We start from the raw sequence: 26,223 nt of genomic DNA, 5'->3' as shown, positions 1-26,223 counted from the left end.
TTGGAAATAATGGCTATCTCTGTGGTTCTCTGGAGTCCCAGAGCCTTTGAAATAGTTTTGTAACCCTTCCCAGACCGATGTATTTCAATCACCTTCTTCCTCAACATTTCTGGAATTTCTTTCAACTTTGGCATGGTGTGTTACTGTGTAAGACCTTTTAACTAACTTCATGCTGTTGAAAAAGTGATATTTAAATGTTGATTTGCTTGAACAGGGTTTGCAGTAATCAGGCCTGGTCGCGTCTAGTCCAGCTGAACTTCACTATGAATGCAGTTTCATAGATTTGGGAAATTAGTAACTATGGGGGCAAATACATTTTCACACAGGCACAGTTGCTATTGGATAATTTTTTGCTTCAATAAATAACATTATCATTTAAAAGCTGTATTGTGTGTTTACTCAGTTTGCCTTTGTTTTCATTTCTGAAACGATTTAGTAAGAGATATACACAAAAACAGAAGAAATCAGGATGGGGGAAAATACTTTTTCCACAGCACTGTATATAAACAGACCATGAACATTCAGTCAGCTGCAAAGTAAAGCTCATTGTGTGATTACCTGACCTTACCAAACTGTTCATTTACATATCTTTATTCTGATTTTCTGATCTTGCTCTCTATCTGGTTTCTGGATTTGCCCTGTTTGTGTGGTTTGCTCATGGCCTAATTATTGTCTGTTTTTTGATTACACCTTTGCCTTACGATTTGAATTTGTCTGCCAGTTTCTGCAATAAACTCTAACTGCAATTGCATTCACTTCAGCCTACCTCTCATATCAGGACATTATATGATTAACTAACCTTTTGTTACCATAGTCCATCTTATGATATTTGATCTGCAACTCACTTTTGTTGCCAGCGGTTTAGACATTAATGGCTGTGTGTTGAGTTATTTTGAGGGGACAGCAAATTTACATTGTTACACAAGCTGTACACTCACTACTTTACATTGTAGCAAAGTGTCATTTCTTCAGTGTTGTCACATGAAAAGATATAATCAATTGTTTACAAAAAATGTGAGGGGTGTACTCACTTTTGTGAGATACTGTATGTCAGGTCCACAAGTATTTGCACAGTGAGACAATTTTCTTAATTTTGCCTCTGTACACCACCACAGTGGATTTGAAATGAATCAATCAAGATGTGATTGAAGTGTAGCCATTCCACTTTAGGTCGAGGGGTTTAACAAAAATATTGCATTAACCATTTTTTACATAGTCCCTCCTATTTCACAGGCTTTAAAGTAAGTGGACAGTTGACTGATAAGCAGTTTCAAGGCAAGGTGTGGCCTGTTTCCTCGCTATTTCATGACAAATTAAGGAGATAAAAGGTCTGGAACTGATTCCAAGTGTTTGAATTTTCATTTGGTAACTGTTCATGGGAACTCTCAATATGTTGTCCAAAGAGGCATTGATGCAAGTGAACGAGGCCAACATTAGGCTGGAGAAACAAAACAGACCCGTGGTTTTACCTGTGGCTTTATTTTTCAACATTCATGTGCCTTAAGGAATCAAATAATAAATCTTATTACACCTTTATATGTAATCTTTGCAAACCAAAGGTTAAAATACTTCATCCAATACTTCAATTATAATACGACATCCAAGAGTTCAAGCACAAATTTAAGGACACATATACAGGTGAACACGATTGTCATTTTAAGTTAAGTAGCCTAAAGAGCAATTATAAATTCATAATTGTTCTGAATTTTTTTAAAAATTGTGTTTAATTTCTTTATGCAAAATTATACACAGTTATTCATAAGCTGATTCACAATCATGACATGCTAAAAATGTTGCCCATTTAAGTAGCTTCAATGTAGTTAGCTACTTTTTGTTAGTAACTCTCATGATTCTAAGGTGGAGACGGATGCAAATGCAGAATTTTCAAGTTTAATAAAGAACCAAACAAAATACAAAAATACACTATGACTTTGAGGCAAAACACTGTGGCAAAGACTAAACATAAACCAAAGAACAAAACACAGCAACAGGGACAAAGACAAAGAAAGACAAACCTAAGACAAGGAATGCAGTGCAAACTGTGGCTATATACAGGAGTGCCCCTTAACAGAAACGTGATTCAGGTGCAGGTAGTCATGTGACTGTGATGCAGTGGCTGCTGGGAACTGTAGTTCAGAGTTCCTTCTCTGATTACGTGACAGTAACTTGTGGTATACTGTAGCTAACTACTTTTTTAAAAGGGTAGCTTGACTGTAGCTTAACTACTTCAAACTATGAGTAGCTTGTAGCTTGAAAAGCTACAGTTTCAAAGTAGCTTTCCCAACACTGGTAGAGCGCAAGATCATAAAATCAGAATAACAATATGCAAATTAACAGTTTGGTAAGGTCAGGTAATCACACAATGAGGTTAGGTAATCAAACCTTTATATTATGATGAATCTGGTCCAGGATGACAATGCTGATGTTACTGATGTGTTAGACAGTGCTCCACCAAACATGAAAAAAACTTATTGAGGGAACAGTGTTCATCCCTCCAGTACAGTAGTACAGATAATAGCATTGTGCAAATTAACAAAGTGCAGATTGAATATGGATATAAATAATAAATAAACAAGGCTATAGGTAGTGAATATGTGCAGTATCTTTTGAGTACATAACAGTATGAATGGTAAATTACACTATATAATAGAAAAACTTTAATAGGTATAAAAAATATAATATATGCACGTATTAGTCATAATTATATGTGAGATGTGTTCATTATATATACAACAGTACCTAGATTATCCAAGCATAATGTGCAATGTATATACAGATAATATACCAATATTTAAAGATAACCGAGGATATACAGTATACTATGAATACACAATACATATTATACACATTCTTTAAAATATCAACAAACATGGAGTGTCTGGTTTTAAGTTGGTCTTCCAGTTTTGACTGGTATGTACTGTATGTTGTTACACTGAAGCAATGTCACAGGAGAATTAATTATAACAGAAATGCAGAACAACAGACCAGATGGTAAATTTTCTGAAAACAGTTTTCATCAGAATTTAAAATTGAAAATTCCAGAAACCATTTATTTATTATCAAAGATAATTTTAACTTTCAGCATGGAAAAGAAAATCTATTCTGCTTTACAGTAAGGCGCATTGTGGTCGTAAGGTAACTAATTAACCCGTGTGTATGTATAAAAAATTGTATTTATTTTAATAGCAAAAAAACAAAAAATATGTTTGGTGGCAATCCACAATATTTACATAATACTTTAGAGGTAGGTACATCATGTTCATTTTGTACCCCGTGCATTTGCATCATATTGTGAACATGTTGAGGTTTGTTCTGCAAAACAGACCTAACTAAATCAATGAAAAGTTATTTGTAGTGGTTAGCTGTCGTTTTACACTTAGTTCATTTGAATAATGTGTCCTCTCTATGTGCTTAAAATCATGTTTGTAATTATATGCAAAGTGTTTATGGAAAAAAAAATGAACAATTTTTATGGTTATTTCATATACAGTGCCCTCCACTAATATTGGCACCCTTGGTAAATTTGAGCAAAGAAGGCTGTTGTCTTTATTGTTTAACCTTTTGATCTTTTGTTAAAAAAAAAAATTCCAAAAATACTTCATGGATATCAAACAATTGCAAACAAAACACAGATTTATCAAAAAAATATTTTTTTTATTAAATATAGGTGTGCAACAATTATTGGTAACCTTTTAGTCAATACTTTGTGCTATCTCCCTTTGCCAAGATAACAGCTCTGAGTCTTCTATAATGCCTGATGAGTTTGGAGAATAAATGACAAAAGATTTGCGATCATTTCTCCATACAGAATCTCTCCAGATCCTTCAAATTCCGAGGTCCATGCTGGTTGACTCTTCTCATCAGTTCACCCCACAGGTTTTCTATGGGTTTCAAGTCAGGGGACTGGGATGACCATGGCAGGACCTTGATTTTGTGGTCAGAAAACCATTTTTGTGTTGATTTTGATGTATGTTTTGGATCATTGTCCTGCTGGAAGATCCAACCATGGGCCATTTTAAGCTTTCTGGCAGAGGCAGTCATGTTTTCATTTAGTATCTGTTGATATTTGATAGAGTCCATGATGCCATATATCCTAACAAAATGTCCAGGTCCAATGGCAGAACAATAACCCCAAAACATTAAAGAGCCACCACCATATTTAACCATGGGCATGAGGTACTTTTCCATATGGCTACCTCTCTATGTGCTCCAAAACCACCTCTGGTGTTTATTGCCAAAAAGCTCTATTTTGTTTTCATATGACCATAGAGCCCGATCCCATTTGAAGTTCCATTATTGTCTGGCAATCTGAAGGCACTTGAGTTTTTGGATGAGAGTAGAGGCTTTTTTCTTGAAACCCTTCTAAACAACTTGTGGTGATGTAGGTGATTTCAGATTATAGTTTTGGAGACTTTCTTACCCCAAGATGCAACTAACTTCTGTAATTCTCCAGCTGTGATCCTTGGAGATTTTTTGGCCACTCTAACCATCCTCTTCACAGTGCATTGCGACAATATTTGGTCTGACCCATTGTTATGAATAACTTTCATTCACAGGGAAAAAGCTCCTCCTCATTCTCTCTTTGTTGGCCTTCAGGGAACGGAAATATTTCCCTGACTGTAACAGAAAGAACAGTCCATTGTTGGGATGGTTGAGGTTCTTCATTATCTTCCTGGCCTTGGTCCAGCACTGCTTGTTGTAGATGGACTTCAGGTCAGGGAGCTCAGTGTGGATGTTGCGCTCAGCTGTTTGCTGTAATGTTTCCTGTCCGGATGCTCTGAGTGGTGCAGGTATAAAAGTTCCTGAGCACCTTTGAGGGCAGTTTAAAGTCTTTCAAGTGCCTTCTCCACCATGGTGTTGATGTGACAGGACCATGTCAGATCCTGTGTGATGTTAACACCAAAGTAACAGAAACTGTCCACACGCTCCACTGGGGTCCCGTTGATCTTGAGTGGATGGTAGCTCCTCTCCTGCTTTGTGCTTTGTGAAGTCCACAAACAGCTCCTTTGTCTTGCTGACATTCAGGAGGAGATTGTTCTCCTGGCACCAGTTCTCCAGGCTCTTAATCTCCCCTAAATAGGCCTTCTCATCGTTATCGGAGATCAGGCCCAACACAACAGTGTCATCAGCGAACTTAATAATGGTGGAAGATTTGGAAGTTGCCACAAAGCCACAGGTGTACAGGGAGTACAGCAGGGCACTCAATACACATCCCTCTGGGGCTTCAATGCTGAGGGTGAGGTGGGTGCGACATGTTTGCCCACCCTAACTGCTTGTGGTCTGTCCACCAGGAAGTTGGAGATCCACTGGCACAGAGACAGTCTCAGACCCAAGTCCTCCATCTTGGGGGTGACTTTCAAGGGAAATATAGTGTTAAATGCTGAGCTGTAGACAACAAACAGCATTTTAACATAATTTCCGTTTCTGGAGTCCAGATGGCACAGAAAAGTGTGGAGGAGATCCGTGATGGCATCATCCGTGGAGCGATTTGGGTGGTATGCAAACTGTAGTGGATCCAGGGTGTCAAGCAGTGAAGAGGTGATGAAGTCTCTGACCAGTCTTTCAAAGCACTTCATCACAACAGATGTCAAGGTGACTAAACAGAATGAAAACAGGAAATTATTATGTTCTGTTTAAACTGTGGTAAACCATGACATGGAAAATAAACTAGAGTTGCCATTGTGTCTTCCAGTTATTTGCATTGTAAATACACATGTAGGGAAAACTGATACATTAGTTGTTTTCATAGCTCAGAGACACGAGCTACATTATGTAATCATTCAATTTCACACATTACCACTGCATCCAGAGAAGAGATTTAAAAAGAGGTGAACTGTACTTGTTTATTAATAATGTTTATCTGAAGGTGGGTCTTCTGAACTGCAGAGAGCCTAAAAGACATCTACCCATTGTAATTTAGAAAAACAAGACAAGCAAATCTGCTCTGTTTGATGTTCAGATATTTTAGCAACTACCTTGATGGCTTCTTTCAGTCTTGTTCAGCTGTATATTCCTGTCTCCACTGTTACCGTTCTTGTGAATATTTTTTTAGTCTTCTGTATGTTCTTTCAACAGCAAGGGACAGAGCATCTGAAACAACCTCTTAATGTTTTGCTGGGAACACTTGTTGGGTGCAACATTACTCTTCAAATCTGTATTTTTCTGTTCAGCATTATTGATTTCTATTCATCAAGTGTAATAGTTTATGATGTTATAGCAGAAATACTCTTCTTTGCTATGAGGACAAGTGTAACCTCATCTCTTTGGCTGAATGTGTTCTACTACTGCCAGATTGTTCCTGCTCAGCACTCTGTCTTCATCTATTTGAAAAGAAACATCCGATTCTTCATATACTCATCTATGATAGCAGAGAAATTTTTTTTCCTGTCTGGATTCTCTGAAAATATTGCAAAAAGTGCACTTTTTTATCAAATTTTTAATGGTGACATCTACACAGCACAATGGAATGGTACACAGGCAAAACTTTACACCGTGTTTGATTTCATGCTGGTAGACATGTGCTTAAGATTTAGTTACTTATCGATTTGTCTTTGTGTGATGTTGATATCAAGCTGTACTATGATTCTTTATCTGCGGAAACACATGAAGAGCATGGAGGGAAGCAGCAGCTCCTTTTCATCTCCTCGTCGCCAGAAACAGATGAGAGTGACAATCACAGGCATGATTCAGACTTTCCTTTTCTTCCTTTGTTTAATCTGGATGATAGTGAAAGAATTGTTTAATCTGGTTTATGGACAAAATATTGATTTTTATGGCTATATTGGTTGCATTGTAGTCTCTTTATATTCTTTTGGAACAACCATTAACTTGTGTGTTGGCCAGACAATATTTCGTCATCGTGGGTATGAAGTATGGCAAAAGTGCCTTCGAATTGGTATTTTCTTATCTAAATGAAACCGTGATAGTGCCTTTCTTATATCTTTCTTACAGTTGACTATGTCAAGAGTCAATGAGAAATCATGAGAGTTAAGTTAATTCAACTATATTCAAAATATTTTCACTTGACTCTAGCAGTGTCCATGTTGTCTAATATTAGGAATAGAAAAGTGTATGTATGGATGTTTAATCACAATTTAGTTTTCTCTGACATATTTGTAATTCTGTTTCATGGTATGATTTTATAGAATTATGAACTGTTAAATAGGAAATGTTGGGAAATTATAATATCGAGGATGTTTAGAACCACTAATTATATATTATTTTGTTTGGAATACAGTAAATAAATGAATTCATTTAATATATTTAGAAATTCACTATGAAATAAAATCCAGAAAACTGTCTTTTATGATTAGTAAAAAAATGTTATCTGGAATTTTCATTGATCCTGAACATTTTATTTCTTGGATCACTTGTCTGTGCACGCACACACACACACACACACACACACACATACACACATACATACATACATACATACATATATATATATATATATATATATATATATATATATATATATATATATATATATATATATATATATATATATATATATATGACTTCTGCATTATCAAGTCAGTACAAAAAACACTTTAGATTTCCAAACATTAGTTTTCTAACACATGTTACAGAAAAATGTTGGTCTGTCAAGCAGCATATTACGTTAAAAACCCCTTTTCAGACAAAAACACAAAAGGAAGGCTGCTGGATTTTGCTTCAAAAATAAACAAGTGCGACAGTCAAAATCTCCAGAAGAACCATGGCTGCTTCTGCAAGATGCTCAATAAAACATACAGGTCATTTCCTTATAAAACTGCACAAATTATACCAGAGACTACTATTTTTATTTTCATTGACTGCTTCATTTACTACTGTTTACTGCTCCTTACAATATTTTTTTTAATTTTCATTATTTTGAAGGCATCTTTCCGCTACAGCTTTTCAGCAAGTGTGCGTGTGTGTGTGTAAAATATCTATATAGAGGGCGCATGGTGGCTTAGTGGTTGGCACATTTGCCTGACACCTCCAGGGTTGGGTGTTCAAGTCCCGCCACTGCCCTGTGTGTGGAATTTGCATGTTCTCCCCGTGCCGCGGGGGTTTTCTCCAGGTACTCCGGTTTCCTCCCCCAGTCCAAAGACACGCATGGTAGGCTGATTGGCATGTCCAAAGTGTCCGTAGTGTATGAATGGGTATCCAAGGTGTACCCCGCCTTGTGCCCAATGCTCCCTGTGATAGGGTCCAGGTTTTACATATATGTACACACAGTTGTGCTCTTAAATTTACATATCCCTTGCAGAATCTGCAAAATGTTAGTAATTTCTTTCTAAAAAGAGGGATCATAAAAATTGCTATTTTGAATAAGCTATTTCACATAACAGATACATATAGTCCACAAAACACAATAATAACTGAAAACAAGGGACTCAACATTTGTTGATCATCCAGGTAACAACACAAAGTATGAAGAATCAAGCATATGTAAACCTTTGAACTGGTTCATTTGTGTAAATTCGGTTATTAATGTGTTGTGTGTTTTGTGTACGTGTGTGCGTGGGGGGGGGTATAAAAAAAGAAAAAAAAACATACAAGTGTAATCTTTGGGCTCGTTGTTGCTTTCCTCAAGATCCTTTAGCTACTCTGTTTAAAACTTCAGGAAGCAATTAAGTACCATATAACCTTTTGTAATACCAAAATTGTAGGCTGTATTGCGTGTATGAACATTGTCAGGAATGTGGAAATGGTTTAAAGTAATGTTAAGAATACTTTTATTTATGTAGCAAGTTTAATTTATATAGCACATTTCTCAAATTCAAGGCTGCTTTACAGCGTCCGATAAATTAAAGTAAACAGTAAACAGATAAATTACAAACAAATAAACATCACATACAAACGTCTAACAGGACATAATCGAGAACAGAGCAATTGGATAATGGGATCTTGAGCTGTCAGAAAACACTCAGTTAAGTTACACCATAAACAGTAGTGAAGAGAGTTTTTAGGATTTTGCAATAAACAACGTCATGTTCACTTGGCAGTGTAACAATGCTTCAAGTTTGAAAACTGAGCAAAAAACACAGTTATGAAGTTCGAAGCCTTACTTTACCTACTGCTTACTGTTTTCCCCTCTCAACATTCAATCCTTCCTTTCCTTCCTTTACAACTACCTTCCGTAATGCTCCACCACTCTGTCGTTTCAATAATTGTTTGCTAGCTATATTGTTTACGTTCTGCAAATCAGTACCTTATTTTTACTCTGTGATGCACCAAATAGATTGTGCCTGATTTTTAACTAGATTATCTATACACTACTTTATTCAGAGTTTTTTTTTTTTTTTTAAAAAAACCTTCTTTTTTTTTTTAAAAGCACCTGGTCAACAGTTTAGGAATTAACATCCATTATCCAACATATCATCATGTCAAAATAGTAATACAAAGACCAGGTTTTCTCTTTTTTCTTTACAAAAAAATCTCCTTGTTTGACTACATTATGTCACAACTCAAACAGGATTCCTCAATTTAGATCAGGGGTGTCAAACTAATTTTAGTTCAGGGGCCACATACAGCCTAATTAGATGTCAAGTGGGCCAGGCCAGTAAAATCATAGCATAATTACCTATAAATAACAATAAGTCCATGTTTTTCCCTTTGTTTTCATGCAAAGAAGTACAAGTACATTAGGAAAATCTTCATATTTAATTAAATATCCTTTTACAAAATATATCATGAACAACCTCAGATTTCTTAAGACAAACATGTGCAATTTGCTTCTGATTATCATTTACATGTGTGCATTACAACTGGTCACAGTGTTTTTACAAATGCAAAAAACTTCACAGGTATTTGGAACTGAAAAATATAGTATTGCACTTTAAAATGTATGGCATTGCATGAACAATAGGATTCCATTAAACCAAACTCTTTTGTAGTGAAGCTGTTGACTAAAATTAAATTGCATTTTTTTTTAAACTTTTACCCATTCATCTCTGTGAATAAATAGGAAGCGGTCCATTTTTCTTGGAAAACTCTACATTCTGTATCCACTTTTCTCCTTTTTGACACAGTTTTGCTAATGAGGGTGTGGGGACGAGTAGAAAATAGGGTAGACTACACCGTAATAACAAACAGAAGAAGGCGCATTGCTGCCATCTGCTATTCGGTCTGAGTCCCAGAGTGTGCTGCGTCTTCTACTCTGACTAAAACAGTGCGCCCCTAGCGCATAATTTAGGAATAGCATTTTATTTAAAAATTTCAAGTTCGTGTCTTTTACGCATTTTTTCACTTTCAAAATTCATCCGGGCCGTACGTCTGACACCCCTGATTTAGATTATCAGAAAAAAGAAACAATAATAATCATATAAAAATAACAGAGTACATTATTATCACTGTGGGTAATCAAGAGAAATAGAGATCTGCCAGTGATGTAATATAATCCATACGCTGCCTATAATATAATACTGGACAAATACAGTGTACTGTATTGAACTGAAAGGACAGTTCCTCCAGATCAGTGCACATCCTGTTGGTACACTAGTAAATTAAGGTAAAGGTCTACTACATCATTGTACAATATTGTTTTTAACTTATGGGTGCACCTGTAGTAACCAGCTTGTGATAGGCCCCTTTCTTAGTCATAAGCTCTTCATGTGTGCCTTTCTCAATAACAACACCTTGACACATCACTGCAATGATATCAGCATTTTGAATGGTGGAGAGTCTGTGTGCAATGACAATGCAGGTGCGGCCACATCGAGCTTCATCCAACGCTGCCTGAACTGTCTGCAGAAAGAGAAAGTATTAAGTGTTAACTGTGTTAGAGAGAGTTAAATACTCACTTGTGTTCTGGTGATATGTTTTATCTTCATTAAGTAAGTAATGCGCAATAGATAAAGCAAGCAAGCAAACAAACAAAACAATAAGCCAAACAATTAATTTGGATATGCTCTTGATACCTTCTCACTTTCTGTGTCTAGGGCAGAGGTAGCCTCATCCAGCAGCAGGATTTTTGGGTTTCTGATAATGGCGCGAGCAATCGCAATACACTGCTTCTGCCCTCTAGACAGCTGAGACCCATGTGCTCCAACATGAGTCTCATATCTCTGTGAACCAACCACAGCAAAGACAAGAGGGTGTCATTTTGTTCAGTACAATGTCATTACTTAATCTACTGTTCAACACAGAGCCATTAAAACTGTCAGTCTGTTATTCAGGTTTCAAAATTTCCACCAGTTTCTCCTCACTGTTTAAGTCACTGCATTTGTAGCAGAGCCTTTGTTGTTGTTTAATTATTAATAGATGTTTAAATTACCATGTGCTTTTATGAATGTAATTAGAATAAAGATGATTTTTATTGTACTCACATCAGGTAGACTCATCACAAAATCATGCAGATAAGCCTTCTTCGAAGCCTCTATGACCTCCTCCATGGTGACGGACTGTGAGTTAGCTCCATACTGGATGTTTTCTGCTATTGTGCAGTCAAAAAGCACAGGCTCCTGAGATACAATTCCAATCTGAGACCTCAGGAATGGTACATTAATTTCATGGGATGGGTGTCCGTCTATCAGCTGTCAGAGTAAGGAAATATGCATAATTGTCAATTAACTATTCAGATACTGTTTTGACTACCTCAACAACCTCTAAAAAATGCTGAAATATTTCAAGCCAAGTCCTGGACTGCCAAAAATGAATATTCTATACAAAAGTAGAACTAGGTGTATGTAGGTCTTGCTGAGCAGTAAGACTGTGGATTCTCACCACTTGGCCCTGGTCTGGGTCATAAAATCTTTCCAGTAGTTGAACGCTTGTGCTCTTGCCACAACCGCTACTGCCCACAAATGCAAGAGTCTGGCCAGGGCTCACTTCCACCTCCAGTCCCCTCAGCACCTGGATGTTAGGCCGGCTTGGATAGGTAAACCTGCAGTTTTTGAACTCAATCTTACCCTTAAAGTTATTCTGCAACAGACAAGGAGAGGACATTGATTTATATATTACAAAATGGCTTAATGTGACTGGGAACAAAAAGGTGAAATAACTGATAAAAATAGAAAGCAAGGCATAAAAATCCATATAAACGGAACAAATTGTGCACCATAACTGATGCAATGTCATTATGGTAGAAGAACAAAAATACTGGCATCATTTAATCAAAAAATATATTTAAGCTACATTGCATTTATTCTTAATTTAGTCTATTGATTTCTGCCTTCCAGTAAAAATGTCCATTGCCAACATTTGCCGACATGTTGTTACTGTATAGCTTTGGACCCTGTATTTACTCTAATGTCTTATTGTCATGTTAAATGCTCTTTTTGTGATTGCTCTATTTATGCTCTGCTGCCTGTCTTTGTATGAACACAACTGTTTCCCATACCCACCCTGCATGCTTCCTATTCCAAATGCATTTTATTTATGTCCTGTCAGTACTGTGTATGTCATATATGCATCTTGCACCTTGAATCCAGGAGAAATATAATGTACTGCACACTACTGTATATATGGCTGTGATGACAAAGTTCTGCTTGGCTTGACTACAATTTCAGTGGCAGAGCACAAATATTTAGATATCTTGGAATTATGGAATTTGTGTAAAAATGCATGCTACAGAATAAATGTGGATATATATTTAATATTTCAAACAGCATGGAAGGAGAGCCCCCTGAACTATAGAAAATCTCTTAGTACTGGTAGATCAGTCTTACTGAAGATAACAAAAATAATGCTAGATTACTATTTAATACCGTAGCAAAATTAACTAGGAATAAAACCACAGGAGAAACATGCACACAATTATTAAATAGCCGCGATGCTGTCATGAATTTTTTCATTGGCAAAACTGAAAATATTAGACAAATAATTCAGACATAATAACATAACAGTATCCGATCAACGATTAGATGTTTTACTCCCCTTCGAGAGATTTAATTAATCAAACAGATTATTCCAGAAGTAATCAAACCCCTTCTAAAAATAATCAACTCTTCTCTTAGCACTGCCGATGTACCTAAATTATTTAAACTAGCATTTATCAAACCCCTGATTAAACAACCTGACCTTGACCCCTGTCAATTGTCCAGCTATAGGCCAATATAAAATATCCCCTTTATCTCTAAGATCTTAGACAAGACTGTAACACGGCAGCTATGCTTGTACCTACATAGGAATAACATTCATGAAATGTATCAGTCAGGATTTAGGCCTCATCATAGCACAAAGACAGCACTGGTTAAAGTGGTAAATTACTTACTACTGGCCTCTGATCACGGTTGTCTCTTTGCTTGTGTTGCTTCACCTTAGTGCAGCTTTTGATACCACTGATCATACGATTCTCCTTGGTAGACTAGAAAATGTTGCTGGCTTTAAGGAAACAGCCCTCTCCTGGCCCCCATCTTATCCACACTGCATTGGCTCCCACTAAAAATTTCCAGTGATTATAAAATACTACTATTGACCTATAATGCACTAAACAGTCTCACATCACAGTACCTGAGCGAAATTTGTCTTTTATGATCCGCCATGCCTACTTTGATCAAAAGGTGCAGGGTATTTGTTGGTATCTTGAATAGTGAAGGCTACAGCAGACGGAAGAGCTTTCTCTTACAAAGCCCCACAGTTATGGAACAGCCTTCCAACTAGTGTTCAGGACTCAGACATAGTCTTAGTGTCTCAGTATCACTGAAAACATATATGTTTAGTCAAGCTTTTTGTAAATAGATTTTTTCTTAGGTAAAGGAGCAGATTTAGAGGGATCACAGGCATAGAATGTTGTGATGAACTGGGATGTTCGGATGCTGCCCAAGCCCCCCCCCCCCCCTCTTTTTGTGGAATTCTGTGTTTGGCTTACGTCAGATATAACTCCTGTCTTCCAAACAGTTCCACTTTTGACTCATCAGTCCACAGAAGATTCTCCCAAAAGGTCTGAGGATCATCAAAGTGTGTTTTTTCAAAATTCAGATGAGCCTTAATGTTCTTCAGGGTTAGCAGTGGTTTTCAACTTGCCATGCCTCCATGCATGCCATTTTTGCCCAGAGTCTTTCTGAAAGTGGAATCATGTACAGTGACCTTTATTGATGCAAGCGAGGCTGTTCAAACAAGTTCCAGCATGACAAAACCTCTGTGCACAAAGCAAGGTCCATGAAGACATGGTTTGACAAGGTTGGTTTGGAAGCATTCAAGTAGCCTGTACAGAGCCCGGACCTTTGAGATGAATTGTAATGCAGACTGCACTCTAGGCCTCCTTTCTGGACATCAGTGCCTGAACTCAATAATGTTTTAGCGGCTGAATGGACAAATCCCCACAGCCACACTCTAAAATATGGAAAGCCTTCCCAGAAGAGTGGAGGTTATTATATCAGCAATGGAGGGACCAACATTAATGCTATGCCTCTAGTATAGGCATACATGTGCTGTAGATCCAAAGGCATATACAGTATTTTATATTTGGATATATAAATTGAAAAAAAATTCTCAATTTGTTATTAACCTAGAAACACACAAAGTATATAAAGAAGATATACTGTATCTATATAGAAATATATAGCATCTCTTAATTTCTTACCCATCTTCTTCCCTCCTGACTACTGCTGATTTTAGGGACTCTGTCAAGTAATTTGAAGAACTGGGCAGCAGCAATTTTGGCTTTGGCATAGTCTGGCGTGAAAGATGAAGCTCTTCCAAGAGCTGTGCCACTGGTTATAAGGGCAGTGATTACTCTAGGAGATAAAACACATAATTGACCATACATATTTTATGGCTTTGATTATTTTAATTACAATATTTAAGTGCATTTAACCTATACCAGCTACTTAAGTTACAATAACAGTAGCACTATAAAAAAGCTATAGTGTACATCATTAATTTTTATTAGAACTCACCTGAAAACAACCACATAGTGCAGGCCTTCAAAATTAACCAAATAGCCACCATATCTAAATGAGGCTGCATATGCCATGAAGATAACACATTGGGCAAAAGCAAAGCAGATGGCATAGATGTTAGCCTTCTTCTTGGCTGCTTTGTAGGGTGCATCCAGCTGCTGCTCATACAAAGCCACAAACTGTTTCTCTTTAGATAGGCCTGCAACTGTCCTGATGTTGGCCATAGCTTCACTGGACACCTGTGGTATCAGATAGACCCACAGTTACTATATACTATTAGTCAAAGAATTGTAACATGCCTGAATCCTTTTCTTAATTTTTACTTTTTTTTTTTTTTTTACTATTCTAGAATAGAAATAAAGATAAGATAAGATAAGATAAGATAAAACTTTATTCCCCAGTGTGGGGAATTTAATAAAGACATTTATACTATGAAAAAAGACACATGGGTTTGTGCAGTGACCAAGAAAACTGTGAAACAAATCAAAACTATTTTGTATTTTAGATTTTTAACAGTAATGGGTGAACCTGATGAAGCTCTGCACCCTCTTGTTAAGGGTAAATGCTTAAGGACAGTACTACACATTATTGCTACTTTACCTGTCCTGCCACGTCCATTGCTTTCTTGTCCTCATTAGCGAAGCCAGTCAGCATTTTAACTTGGATGACTCCAGAGAGGCCAATAAGAGGGAGGAAGCATGTCACTACCAAACTTAGCTTCCAGCTAAAGTAGTATGCAATGATTAAAGAGGCTCCAATGTTTGTCAGAGAGTTCACAATCATGCCGATCTGAGAGCCAGTAGCCTGAAACAGATAGGATATTGTAATTATTTACATTATTTTTTTGTATTCTGTGTAACCTACAGTACATTGTATGCCCCATACTGGTGACATCCCTTCTTAATAAAAAATAATTCATGGCCACAACAAAGTTGAGGAATGTGTAAAAGACATTAGACACTGGATACATATTAACTTCCTTTTACTTAATTCTGACAAGACAGGAGTACAGTACTTCTACTAGGACCACATGCAGCTACAAGTAAGCTTTCTGATTACATAGTAACTCTGGATGGCCTTTCTGTAACATAATGTTCAGCAGTAAAAGACCTTGGTGTGATTATTGACCCCAGTCTTTCATTTGACGCTCATGTAGAAAATATTACGACTAGAAAACATTGCTGGCTTTAAGGAAACAGCCCTCTCCTGGCTCAGGTCTCATTTGACTGATCACTATCAGTTCGTAGATGTAACTGGTGACTTCTTTATGCAAACTGAAGTAAATACCCCATTTGGTGTTCCACAAGGTTCTGTTTTAGGCCCACTTCTTTTTTCTTTATATATGCTGCCTCTGGGTAAAATTATTTGTAAACATGGAATTAGCTTCTACTTTTATGCTGATGATACACAGTTGTATGTTTCAGCAAAGCCAGATGACAGATTCCAGCTTATAAAGTTGAGGAATGTGTAAAGGACATTTGACACCGGATACTTATTAACTTCTTTTTACTTAATTCTGACAAGACAGACATACAGTACTTCTACTAGGACAACGTGTAGCTAGAACTAAGCTTTCTGATTACATAGTAACTATGGATGGCCTTTCTGTTGCATAATGTTCAGCAGTAAAAGACTTTGGTGTGATTATTGACCCCAGTCTTTCATTTGACACTCATGTAGAAAACATTACAAGGAAAGCCTTCTTTCACCTCAGAAATATTGTTAAGATAAGAAATATAATGTCACAACACAATGCAGAAAAATTTGTTCATGCTTTCCTCACCTCTAGGTTAGATTATTGTAATGCCTTACTGTCTGGATGTACCAGTAGGTGCATAAACAAACTCCATATTGCAATTCATTCATTTTTTTGTATTATGTGTAACCTACAATACATTGAATGCCCCAATCTGGTGATATCCCTTCTTTAAAAAAAATCATTTATGGCCCCAACTCATTAATATGTGGGAATAGGATCCGTATGTGTGGCCATAACTTAGTAAGGCATGGGAATGATCAATAAGTCTTGGAAATCATAATTTGTGACCACACATTACTTCACTACTATTAAAAAGGGATGTTACCAGTGGGACTCTGTTGCACTGCAAAAAATGTTATTGCATTATGCACAAAGCAGGTCTAGCTAACCTAAGCCAGGCTTTACACAACTAAATCAATTGCTAGATATTTTGGAGGCACACTAACCCCTTGCACCATGGATGCATCAGTAGCCAGTCTAGTGGTAAGAGCTCCTGGGCTGTTGTTAGGATCATCAAACCATCCGATTTCCTGTCTGAGCATTGCCTGGAAAGCAATCTTCCTTAGCCTCCGAGTCAGTAGCTCACCAGACTTAGCAAAGGCAAACCCCTGCAAAATATACACACACTTTCCATTAGAAAAGTAGATTTAATTTATGATATAATACTGTAAAACAAATATTATATGATTCTCAAATGACCAGACATAATATCTTATATATTTATTTTTATTTTGATACATTTGACATATACTGGATATTTTTTAAAGCAGACGACTCAATAAATGTGTACATAATTAATAATATGTACATAAATAATAAAGACAGAAGAACCATACTTGCAGGAACTGTGAGAAGAAACTCATAACTCCCACAGAGACAAAGAGAACACAAATTCCATCAATTTGCTCTCTTTGTTCATCCAGGTCTCTGATAGCAAATGTCTGCATAAATATTAGTGGTATTACCATTTACTTCATTAACATGAATGAAAAGTTTACAACAAACTCAAAATGTTCTTTCCAAGCATTTAAATGGTTGCTTACCCCTATAATCTGGCTGAATAAGAGGGCGTATATGGGGTTGACGGATCCATTTATACCTGCTGCTAAAGAGCCGGTCAACATATACAGCCATTCAGGCTGGTTGTACTTCAGAATTCGAGCCACTGGTGCTGATTCAGTCAGCTCTTCTACATCATCATCAATTTTCTATAATAATAATAATAATAATAATAATAATAATAATAATAATGTATTGATCATGTCAAAATGCAGAATTCTTGACAAATTTATTTCTTTATAATTTTCATTATATACACCTTTGCTTCTCTCAGTGCCTTAATTTCAAGGCTCTCAGAATCAAATTTAATTTCTCCAGATATGGCATCAATGAAGTGGTTTGACATTTGGGAGTGTGACCTGATTCGCAAGGATCGCCTGCAGACATTTGGATTATTTTCAGAATTATATACAATCTACTACATGGAACAAATATTTTTGCCATCTAAAATTCTGAGAAAAGATTATGTTTGATTGTTTTGTACCTTAAACTTGACCCATAGCTTCCTCTATTGAAACTTGTTATCTGCTCAATCCTATCATCCTCAAGATTGCTGGCTTCAGATGCTAAATGGATGATCAAGAGAACAAACAGGACTTATGCCATCGACAACAAAAGCAATACATCACATTCCAGGAATCACGTATATGATCTACTCACTTTTGTCTGTTTGGGGATTCATGCTTCTTTGCTCCTGGAGTGTAACAAGAGTAAAATAGACTCCCTGTCTGCTCATTAATTGTTTGTGTGTGCCCCTCTCCACAGCACGGCCATGTTCAAAACCCACAATCACATCAGCATTACAGATTGTAGACAGACGATGAGCAATAATGATGGTGGTTCTGCCTATGCGGGCCTGACAAAAAAAATGTATCAATATCAATTCAATATTCCTTTGCAACAAATGAACTGACTAAACCTTAGATACCAGTGAAAATGTGTTGTCACCTTGTCCAGTGCCTCCTGCACTACAGCTTCACTCTCATTGTCCAGGGCTGAGGTGGCCATGTCCAGCAGAAGGATTTTGGGGTTTCTGACCAGTGCTCGAGCGATTGCAATCCTCTGCTTCTGCCCACCACTCATCTGACCACCACCCTCTCCAACCAGTGTATCAAAATTCTGTCATGAAATCGGCATGTCATGAAAAAGTGCCATCTACCCTATTTCCTTACAAATCAGAATTAAATCTATTTTATAACAAATAATTTATTACTGTACTGAAGAATTTTTAATTGTAGTTTCAACTCTACACATTGAAAACTGTGACTGTTTGCAACAAGTTTACAAAAAATCAGACTGCCATTTTTGTTTTAGCTTAATGATGTAAAATAAAAGTATCAGAGAAATGTCCATTGAACAGTCTTAACTAGCCATTATCTCACTATCTATTTGTTCCTTTGCACATAAACTGCTATACTACTAATTTGGATGTTGTCATGTGTGATTGGTCATGTACCTGTGGCAGATCCATGATAAAGTTATAAGCATTGGCCTCTTTAGAAACCTGTATAACCTCTTCTATGCTGACCCCTGGTCGGCCATAGCGGATGTTCTCTGCAATGGTTGTGGCAAAGAGAACCGGTTCCTGTTCTACAATGCCTATCAGTGAACGCAGCCACTGGATATTCAGACTCCTAAGATCATGTCCATCTAGGGTGACCTAAGTGTGATGACAGCTCAGCTCACAAGCACATAGCTTGGTTACATATGTATGGAAATAATCACTCATATAAATGTATCCATTAAACAGGTGTGAATTACCATTCCTTGTTGAGGGTCATAAAATCTTTGAATAAGTTGGACGGCTGTACTTTTTCCAGATCCACTAGGTCCAACAAATGCTGTAGTCTCCCCAGCTTTAACCAGTAAGTGTAAATCATCTAAAATCTACAACAATAAAAATGCAATGTAATATAAAGACTGTAGTTTATGTATCAGCTGATCATTTTAAATAGCTGAGAAAGCAATGTTAAAAAAGGCAAAAATTGAGGTGTCTAACCTTTACTTCAGGTCTGGAGGGATAGTTGAAATGAATACGGTGGAATTCAATGTCACCTTTCACACTCTCTAACTTGTGCCCTTCTTCGGAGAAACAATCTATTTTTGGGACCTGTGTGAGCAGAAAGATTGGCAGTGTCATCATCCAATATAGCCATAAAATTGTAACTTGTTCCTTTTGTCAATATGAGTTAGCCGATTGCGTCACTGTGTGTTTTACCCTGTCAATGGTTTCAAAGATGCTCTTGGCTGCAGCACGACCAGAAGCGAAGGCCTCTAGACATGGAGAGGCTTGACCCAGATTAATGGCTCCCATAAGCACACCAAAGAACACCTGATAATACAATATATGCACACCATTTACCAAGTTTTTACATAAAAAGTATTGTAGTTAATGAAAGTGGCACAGTGGTGCAGTGTCGGCCAACAGCTCTAGGGTTCCCGGTTTGATCCTGAATTCAGGTTAGTGTTTGTCTGGTATTTTGCATGTTCTCTCTGGGTTATGATTTGGTATCATAATACATTTTTGTGAATTGCTCATACCTGGATGAGGGTTCCAGGTGTGAGCTCTTTGGTATCAATGACAAGTTTGGATCCATACCAGAAGGCAAGAGCATAACAAAGGAAGATGATGCACCACAGATAACCCTGGAATACACCAATGATAGTTCCTTTCTTCACCCCCCATGTCTGTGCCTCCTCAAGATTCTTGTCATATCTGAAGATAAAACAAACCACTCATACCATTGTGATATGCTTATTGATATGCCTCATTGAATGGTTTATTAGTTAGGGATGATCGTAGACTAGCACAGGCTAGTCATTTGAAATTTGAACATTTGAAATTTGTCATTTGAAACAGTGAGATACCACACCTTTCAGTCTCCTTGTCCTCTCCTCCAAATGCTGTAACTGTTCTGATGGCACAGAGGACTTCATCAGCTATAGATCCTGCTTTAGCATAGGCCTGCAACTCACGACCTGTCAGCCTTGCAACTGCCTGCAATCACAGTTTATGAATGTTACAATGATAAGAAATACCTAATCAAAATTATCCTGTGTGTAGACTGTGTTTAATGAATAATAACTGACCATAGCCATAAGTCCTGCTGCCAATCCAATCAGAGGGCTTACTGCAATCACCACCAGTGTCAACTTCCATCCTCCAACAAAGCCCACCAGAAAACCAAAGATAAATGTAGAAATCCTCTCAATAAAGATGGCCACTTGATCTGCTATAGCATTGTTGATTTTGTTAATATCACTGAAACAAAATACACAGAGATAATCATTATACATATGGCGACAACAGGTACATATTTTAGGATCTACATGTTAAGTGATTAAAATGTTTTGGTGACTGGCTAGGCCTTTAGTTCATAAAGGCATGACATCTCTCCTATATAAGGCCTCATCAGTTCTGTTGAATGCTGGGAAATCTGTGCTGTGTAAACATTGGACATCATGAAAAAACATGATTCAATTGGGCAAAAACCATTAGGTTGGTAGGTACACGGTTCATAGATGGCTGTTACATTTTTTTCCCCTCTGTCCAGAATGCTAACATGCTTGTCCTTAAGATAGTGTCCCTTAACATTTATGTGAAGTTGGGCAACTGACCTGAAGTATTTGCCTTCTTTTATGTTATGTGCAGTTTCTCCAACGCACATGTTGTTGCAGGGTTTACAAAATCTAAATTCATGTAGCCATAAGCTTTTGACACTCTTATCAGATGTTTGCACCTCTGGTCTCTGGACTCAGAATTGGTCAACACATTTTAGCCTGGTTTTGAAGTCCTCTAATAACTTGTTAATATGGGTAGTGGGAGTCAAATAGCAGATACTGATATGTGTTTGTTGGATTCCTGTAAACTTTCTGCATGTTAAACAATCTATATTGTGTCATGTAAGAAGACAATAGAACATGCATACAAGCAAGGGGTGCAATGTGTTTAGCCCAACTCTCCATGTCCCCTTGTCTGCAGGCAAGAATTTAATACTTGAGTCTTTGGTGAGTGCTGTGAATGTCTTCTGTCTTGTGGAGTAAAATTAGAAAAATGGATGGGGGAAAAGTTTTTCCAAAAGTTCCCAAAAACCAAAGTCAACAAAAGTTTTCCCTTTCACTGTCTGGAATGGTGCTCTTATATCTATTGAATTTTGTGGTCCTGCCCCCTAAAGCCTCTCAGATGTCTAATCACGAAGACTACTATGAGAAATTCCTCCTATGTTGGATGACTGAAAACCTTCAGACATTAAATCAGTCTTGAAACCAATCAACACAATTTGCAATGCAAATTTCAGTTGTTATCCATTCATATATTTTGGTTCATTCACTGGATTAAAATGTTTCATTTACAAAATTTAATATCTATATTACTCAGATATTCTTGTGTTCATCTCTCCAACAGAATTGCAGTCAAACCATCCAATTTCCATGCTCATGATACTCTTGAAGTATATTTTTTGGATTCTCTGTGTTTGCTTTGCAGCTGCAGAGACCCACAGAGCAATCTGAAATAGGGAGAAGATGCATACTGTTGATTTAAAGATACTATACTTGAAGGTATTTATCAAACAACAACAACAGCAACAATAATAATAATAATAATAATAATAATAATACTAATAATAATAATAATAATAATTATTATTATTATTATAAATGCTTCCTTTATACCTGAAAATAACTAAGAATTAGAACACCCACTCCAATACCAACATAATAATAAGCAAACATGGTCATCTGTGCCTCAATATCTACACTGTATAAAAGAAAGAAACAGCAGTTTATTTATAATCTGATTAATTTGTCGTTCATCAACTTGCTTGCTTGATTCAAACAGAACTGCAGCCTGTTATACACCACTTACCCACAATGCACAGTGGTATTATCTCCCTGCTCCACTAGAGTCCCATTAGTCCAGGTGACAGTGTTATTGATGCAGACTTTGTTGGGATCAGCTAGTTCCTGAATCTCCAGCTCATAGGCTACAAAGGTGTTAGTCATCTTGCTGTAGACTAGCAGCATGAGAGGAGAGGCAGCACCATGGACAAGTGCACACAACCCTCCAACTACCATCATCACAATATCTAGCCATGTAGCAAAGCGAAACAGTTGGAAAAAGCCAACACCAAGGGCCTTCTCTCCTCTTTTGTCACCACCAGTTCTTGAAAAGTGAAGATTACAAATATTAATATTTTTGCTAGCATTGGTCAGATATACAGTGCCCTCCACTAATATTGGCACCCTTGGTAAATATGAGCAAAGAAGGCTGTGAAAAATTTTCTTTATTGTTTGATCTTTTGATCTTTTGTTCACAAAAATTCACAAAAATACTCTGCTCTCTTGGATGTCAAACAATTGCAAACAAAACACAGGTTTATCAAAAAAATATATTCGTAAATATAGGTGTGCAACAATTATTGGCACCCTTTTAGTCAATAGTTTGTTCTACCTACCTTTGCCAAAATAACAGCTTGGAGTCTTCTCCTATAATGCCTGATGCGGTTCTAGAATACATTGCAAGGGATCTGAGACCATTCCTCCATACAAAATCTCGCCAGATCCTTCAAATTTCGAGGTCCATGCTGGTGGACTCTCCTCTTCAGTTCACCTCACAGCTTTTCTATGAGTTTCAAGTCAGGGGACTGGGATGGCTATGGCGGGACCTTGATTTTGTGGTTAGTAAACAATTTTTGTGTTAATGTTTTGCCCATTTTAAGCCCATTTTAAGCTTTCTAGCACTGGCAGTCAAATATCTGTTGGTGTTTGATAGAGTCCATTAAGTATCCTAACAAACTGTCCAGGTCCTCTGGCAGAAAAACATTCCCATAGATTAAAGAGACACCACCATGTTTAACCGTGGGCATGATGTACTTTTCCATATTCATACTCTCTGTGTGCTCCAAAACCACCTCTGCAATTGTGATTTTTTTGGCCACTCGAACCGTCCTCTTCACAGTGTGTTGAGATGATATAGACACACATCCAATTCCAGGTTGATTCATAACATTTCCAGTTGACTGGAACTTCTTAATTATTGCCCTGATGGTGGAAATGGGCATTTTCAATGCTTTTCCTATTTTTTATAGCCACTTCCCAGTTTGTGAAGCTCAACAACCTTTTGCCGCACGTCACAGCTATGTTCCTTGGTCTTACCCATTGTTATGAATGATTAAGGGAATTTGGCCTATGTGTTACCTCATATTTATACCCCTGTGAATCAGGAAGTCATGGTTGAACAATTTCCTGTTTCTAGTCACCTAGTCACTAGTCAAAATTGTTTAAAATATCAATGGGAATATACTTAAAATATATTTTTCTCATATGAATCCATAGGGGTACCAATAATTGTGCACACCTATATTTAACAAAAATTTGTTTTATAAACTTGTGTTGTTTGCAATTGTTTGATATCCATGAGAGCAGAGCATTTTGTGAATTTTTTTAAACAAAATATCAAAAGGTTAAACAATAAAGACAATTTTTCCACAGTCTTCTTTGCTCATATTTACCAAGGGTGTCAATATTAGCGGAGGGCACTGTACACTCTCAAACACCCGAATCCTTAAGTGTTCTTTGGTTGACTCTGGGGGAACACTTAATGGTCCTATGTAGAACCCTACAACAAATCTCTTCATATTAAAAAGGATTCCTAATAGCTGACAAACTTTAATTATCCAATGAACTCTTAAAGAAACTTTTTCTAAGAGTGTACATACTGACATCATGTATAGTAAAAGCTTCATACTCACCTACTTTCTGTGGCTGCCATATATCAAGAAAAAGATATTACATGCATTAATACTATATTACTATTATATACTAATACTGAAAGAGAAATATAGTTTGGGAAATGTAAGCCTTACCTTTATCATGACATGTTTCTATATGCTCATGATCGGAGCTCAGATTAGTTTTCTTCATTAGTTCGGTGATTTAGTCTGATCAGTATCCCTACTGAAAGGACCAGCATCATACATACAGTTAAGTCTGTTTTTCTGTATCCATGCTAAATATGTAAAAATGTTCTTGTGTCAACAGAGATATTAACACGAAACACCAAACACAAAATATACATTACACACAACCCCAAGTTGAAAGCTGTAACAAAAGTATGTCAATCGAAGTTTGGACTGTATAATTACTAAGGAAATATAGTTGTTGTTTTTTTTGTTTTGTTTTTTTTTTTAGAAAAGATTTTAGAGATTACAGTGTGTAGGTCTTAAATGTATGCAGAGCAATCCTATGTTTTGCCACTAGAGGTCAGCATTACATAAAAATGGATTTGTTACCACTGAGTTCTATCTGGCATTAGTCAGTATTGCATTTTTTTTTTTTTTAAATACTTTTTGTTAAAATGTGATAAAGTCTTTAAAAAGTCTTTATGAAAGTGAAACATAAATGATGTGATGATTTTGAATGTTACAATTGCTGAGCTTTCTTTGTGTTTGTCAAATATATTTTACCTTCTTTACCAGAAATTAAAATGTTCCATAGTCACCTGTAAATTTGACAGTAATCTCCAAATTATTTAGTCTTGGACACATTAATATTTGTTTAATTTTTTTGTTCACTAAGCTCATAAATACAGAAAACAATTCTTTGTTGAACCATAGAACATTTAAATGGCTTAACAGCAGTAAACTTGCTAAGTCATATTCCAAGAATCATACATGTTTACATATTTATACATATTGCAAGCAAACAACAAACTCACTTTGTTTCATGATAATTAATCTATGTCTCATGCTCTTACAGTAAATTTATGTATTAATATTACATATATTACATTGAAAATTACCTCATACAAAATAGTATGACTTAAAGCATTATTGAAAACCTGCCTATGGAAATTAACATTACCAAGAGGACAACAAATAAATTATCAATGACTTTCTATGCTTCTCTATTGTATTAACATCGCCCACTGATTTAGCAAACTAAGCCCTAAAAACGAAGGGGTATATTGGTTGATTCAAGACACCAGGAGCAATACTATACTAATACTATACTAATCTATTATATTCATGTGTGAAGAGATAGATAAATATTCACCTGTTTTTGTATTTCCTCTGAGGTTCTCAGCAGTGTCTGTAAAGACTGTGGTCACTGTCAGTGATTACTCCTCAAGACTGATTTGTGCAATCAGTACCTTGTACAAAGCTCCTTGACTATCTACCCCACCATTAGAGTGACAGAGGTTATTTCTTGTCAAGCTATAGATAAGACCACAGAGTTATCACACCCCTCACGGTTGTGGTGTCAGTGAAGAACTGAGTTTTAGATGGACATTGCCCTGAGGTTCTTATGAAAAGCATCAGTTTAGCTTGTATAATGTAGTATTGTAAACATAGAAAAAGGAGAGTTTCTCCTGCAATATTTTAAAAATAAATTATTGAGATTTTGAACAGTGGTTTTATTTGTGTTAATCACCAAAGATAAAATGTCCTAATATGAGTTTAATTAAGATGAATGATGACATATGTCCATAAAAAGTTGCAGAAAAACATCATAATAGAGTGAGGCATCATGTGAATGAACTGTATACAAAAATAACTTTTTGAATGAAAC

The 26,223-nt window shown here is 36.6% G+C and overlaps 4 protein-coding genes across 7 annotated transcripts in view; all 4 read right to left on the bottom strand.

The window, feature by feature from the left end:
- The window catches only part of LOC128609007 (bile salt export pump-like), a 43,073-nt gene extending 20,218 nt beyond the window's left edge, over positions 1–22,855 (bottom strand). For 2 of the 3 annotated variants that reach the window (XM_053627280.1, XM_053627285.1), the window contains exons 1-2: positions 22,520–22,825; positions 22,327–22,411 (exon numbers count right to left, since the gene is read on the bottom strand). In XM_053627280.1, coding sequence (XP_053483255.1) covers positions 22,327–22,411; positions 22,520–22,731 — 297 coding nt within the window. In that variant the 5' untranslated portion in view covers positions 22,732–22,825. Of the gene's footprint in view, positions 1–22,326; positions 22,412–22,519 lie in introns of all 3 variants that reach the window. The other variant, XM_053627282.1, reaches the window with a different exon arrangement.
- LOC128609009 (bile salt export pump-like) lies at positions 9,646–12,038 on the bottom strand. Its single transcript, XM_053627287.1, has 4 exons — positions 11,716–12,038; positions 11,319–11,525; positions 10,911–11,057; positions 9,646–10,737 (listed from the first exon to the last, which is right to left on the bottom strand). Exons 1-4 carry the CDS (start codon positions 12,025–12,027, stop codon positions 10,537–10,539), a joined length of 867 nt encoding a protein of 288 aa, XP_053483262.1. The 5' UTR covers positions 12,028–12,038; the 3' UTR covers positions 9,646–10,536.
- Positions 14,411–17,585, bottom strand: LOC128609008 (bile salt export pump-like). Its single transcript, XM_053627286.1, has 5 exons — positions 17,430–17,585; positions 17,040–17,201; positions 15,435–15,638; positions 14,832–15,073; positions 14,411–14,669 (listed from the first exon to the last, which is right to left on the bottom strand). The coding sequence occupies exons 1-5, from the start codon at positions 17,559–17,561 to the stop codon at positions 14,504–14,506; spliced, it is 906 nt and encodes a 301-aa protein (XP_053483261.1). The 5' UTR covers positions 17,562–17,585; the 3' UTR covers positions 14,411–14,503.
- Positions 17,757–19,034, bottom strand: LOC128609010 (bile salt export pump-like). 2 transcript variants are annotated; one of them, XM_053627290.1, is made up of 4 exons: positions 18,601–19,034; positions 18,313–18,508; positions 18,137–18,218; positions 17,757–17,801 (listed from the first exon to the last, which is right to left on the bottom strand). In XM_053627290.1, the coding sequence occupies exons 1-4, from the start codon at positions 18,733–18,735 to the stop codon at positions 17,783–17,785; spliced, it is 432 nt and encodes a 143-aa protein (XP_053483265.1). In that variant the 5' UTR covers positions 18,736–19,034; the 3' UTR covers positions 17,757–17,782. The 2 variants fall into 2 exon arrangements, with proteins under 2 accessions (XP_053483265.1, XP_053483264.1); XM_053627289.1 differs by lacking the exon at positions 17,757–17,801 and having other exon boundaries at positions 17,930–18,218.
- Positions 22,856–26,223: the final 3,368 nt, after the last annotated feature.

Source organism: Ictalurus furcatus, chromosome 6, assembly GCF_023375685.1.
Source record: "Ictalurus furcatus strain D&B chromosome 6, Billie_1.0, whole genome shotgun sequence".
Classification (NCBI taxonomy): Eukaryota; Metazoa; Chordata; class Actinopteri; order Siluriformes; family Ictaluridae; genus Ictalurus; species Ictalurus furcatus.
Note: the sequence above shows the minus strand (reverse complement) of the source record. Positions and strands in the feature narration are given on the sequence as shown.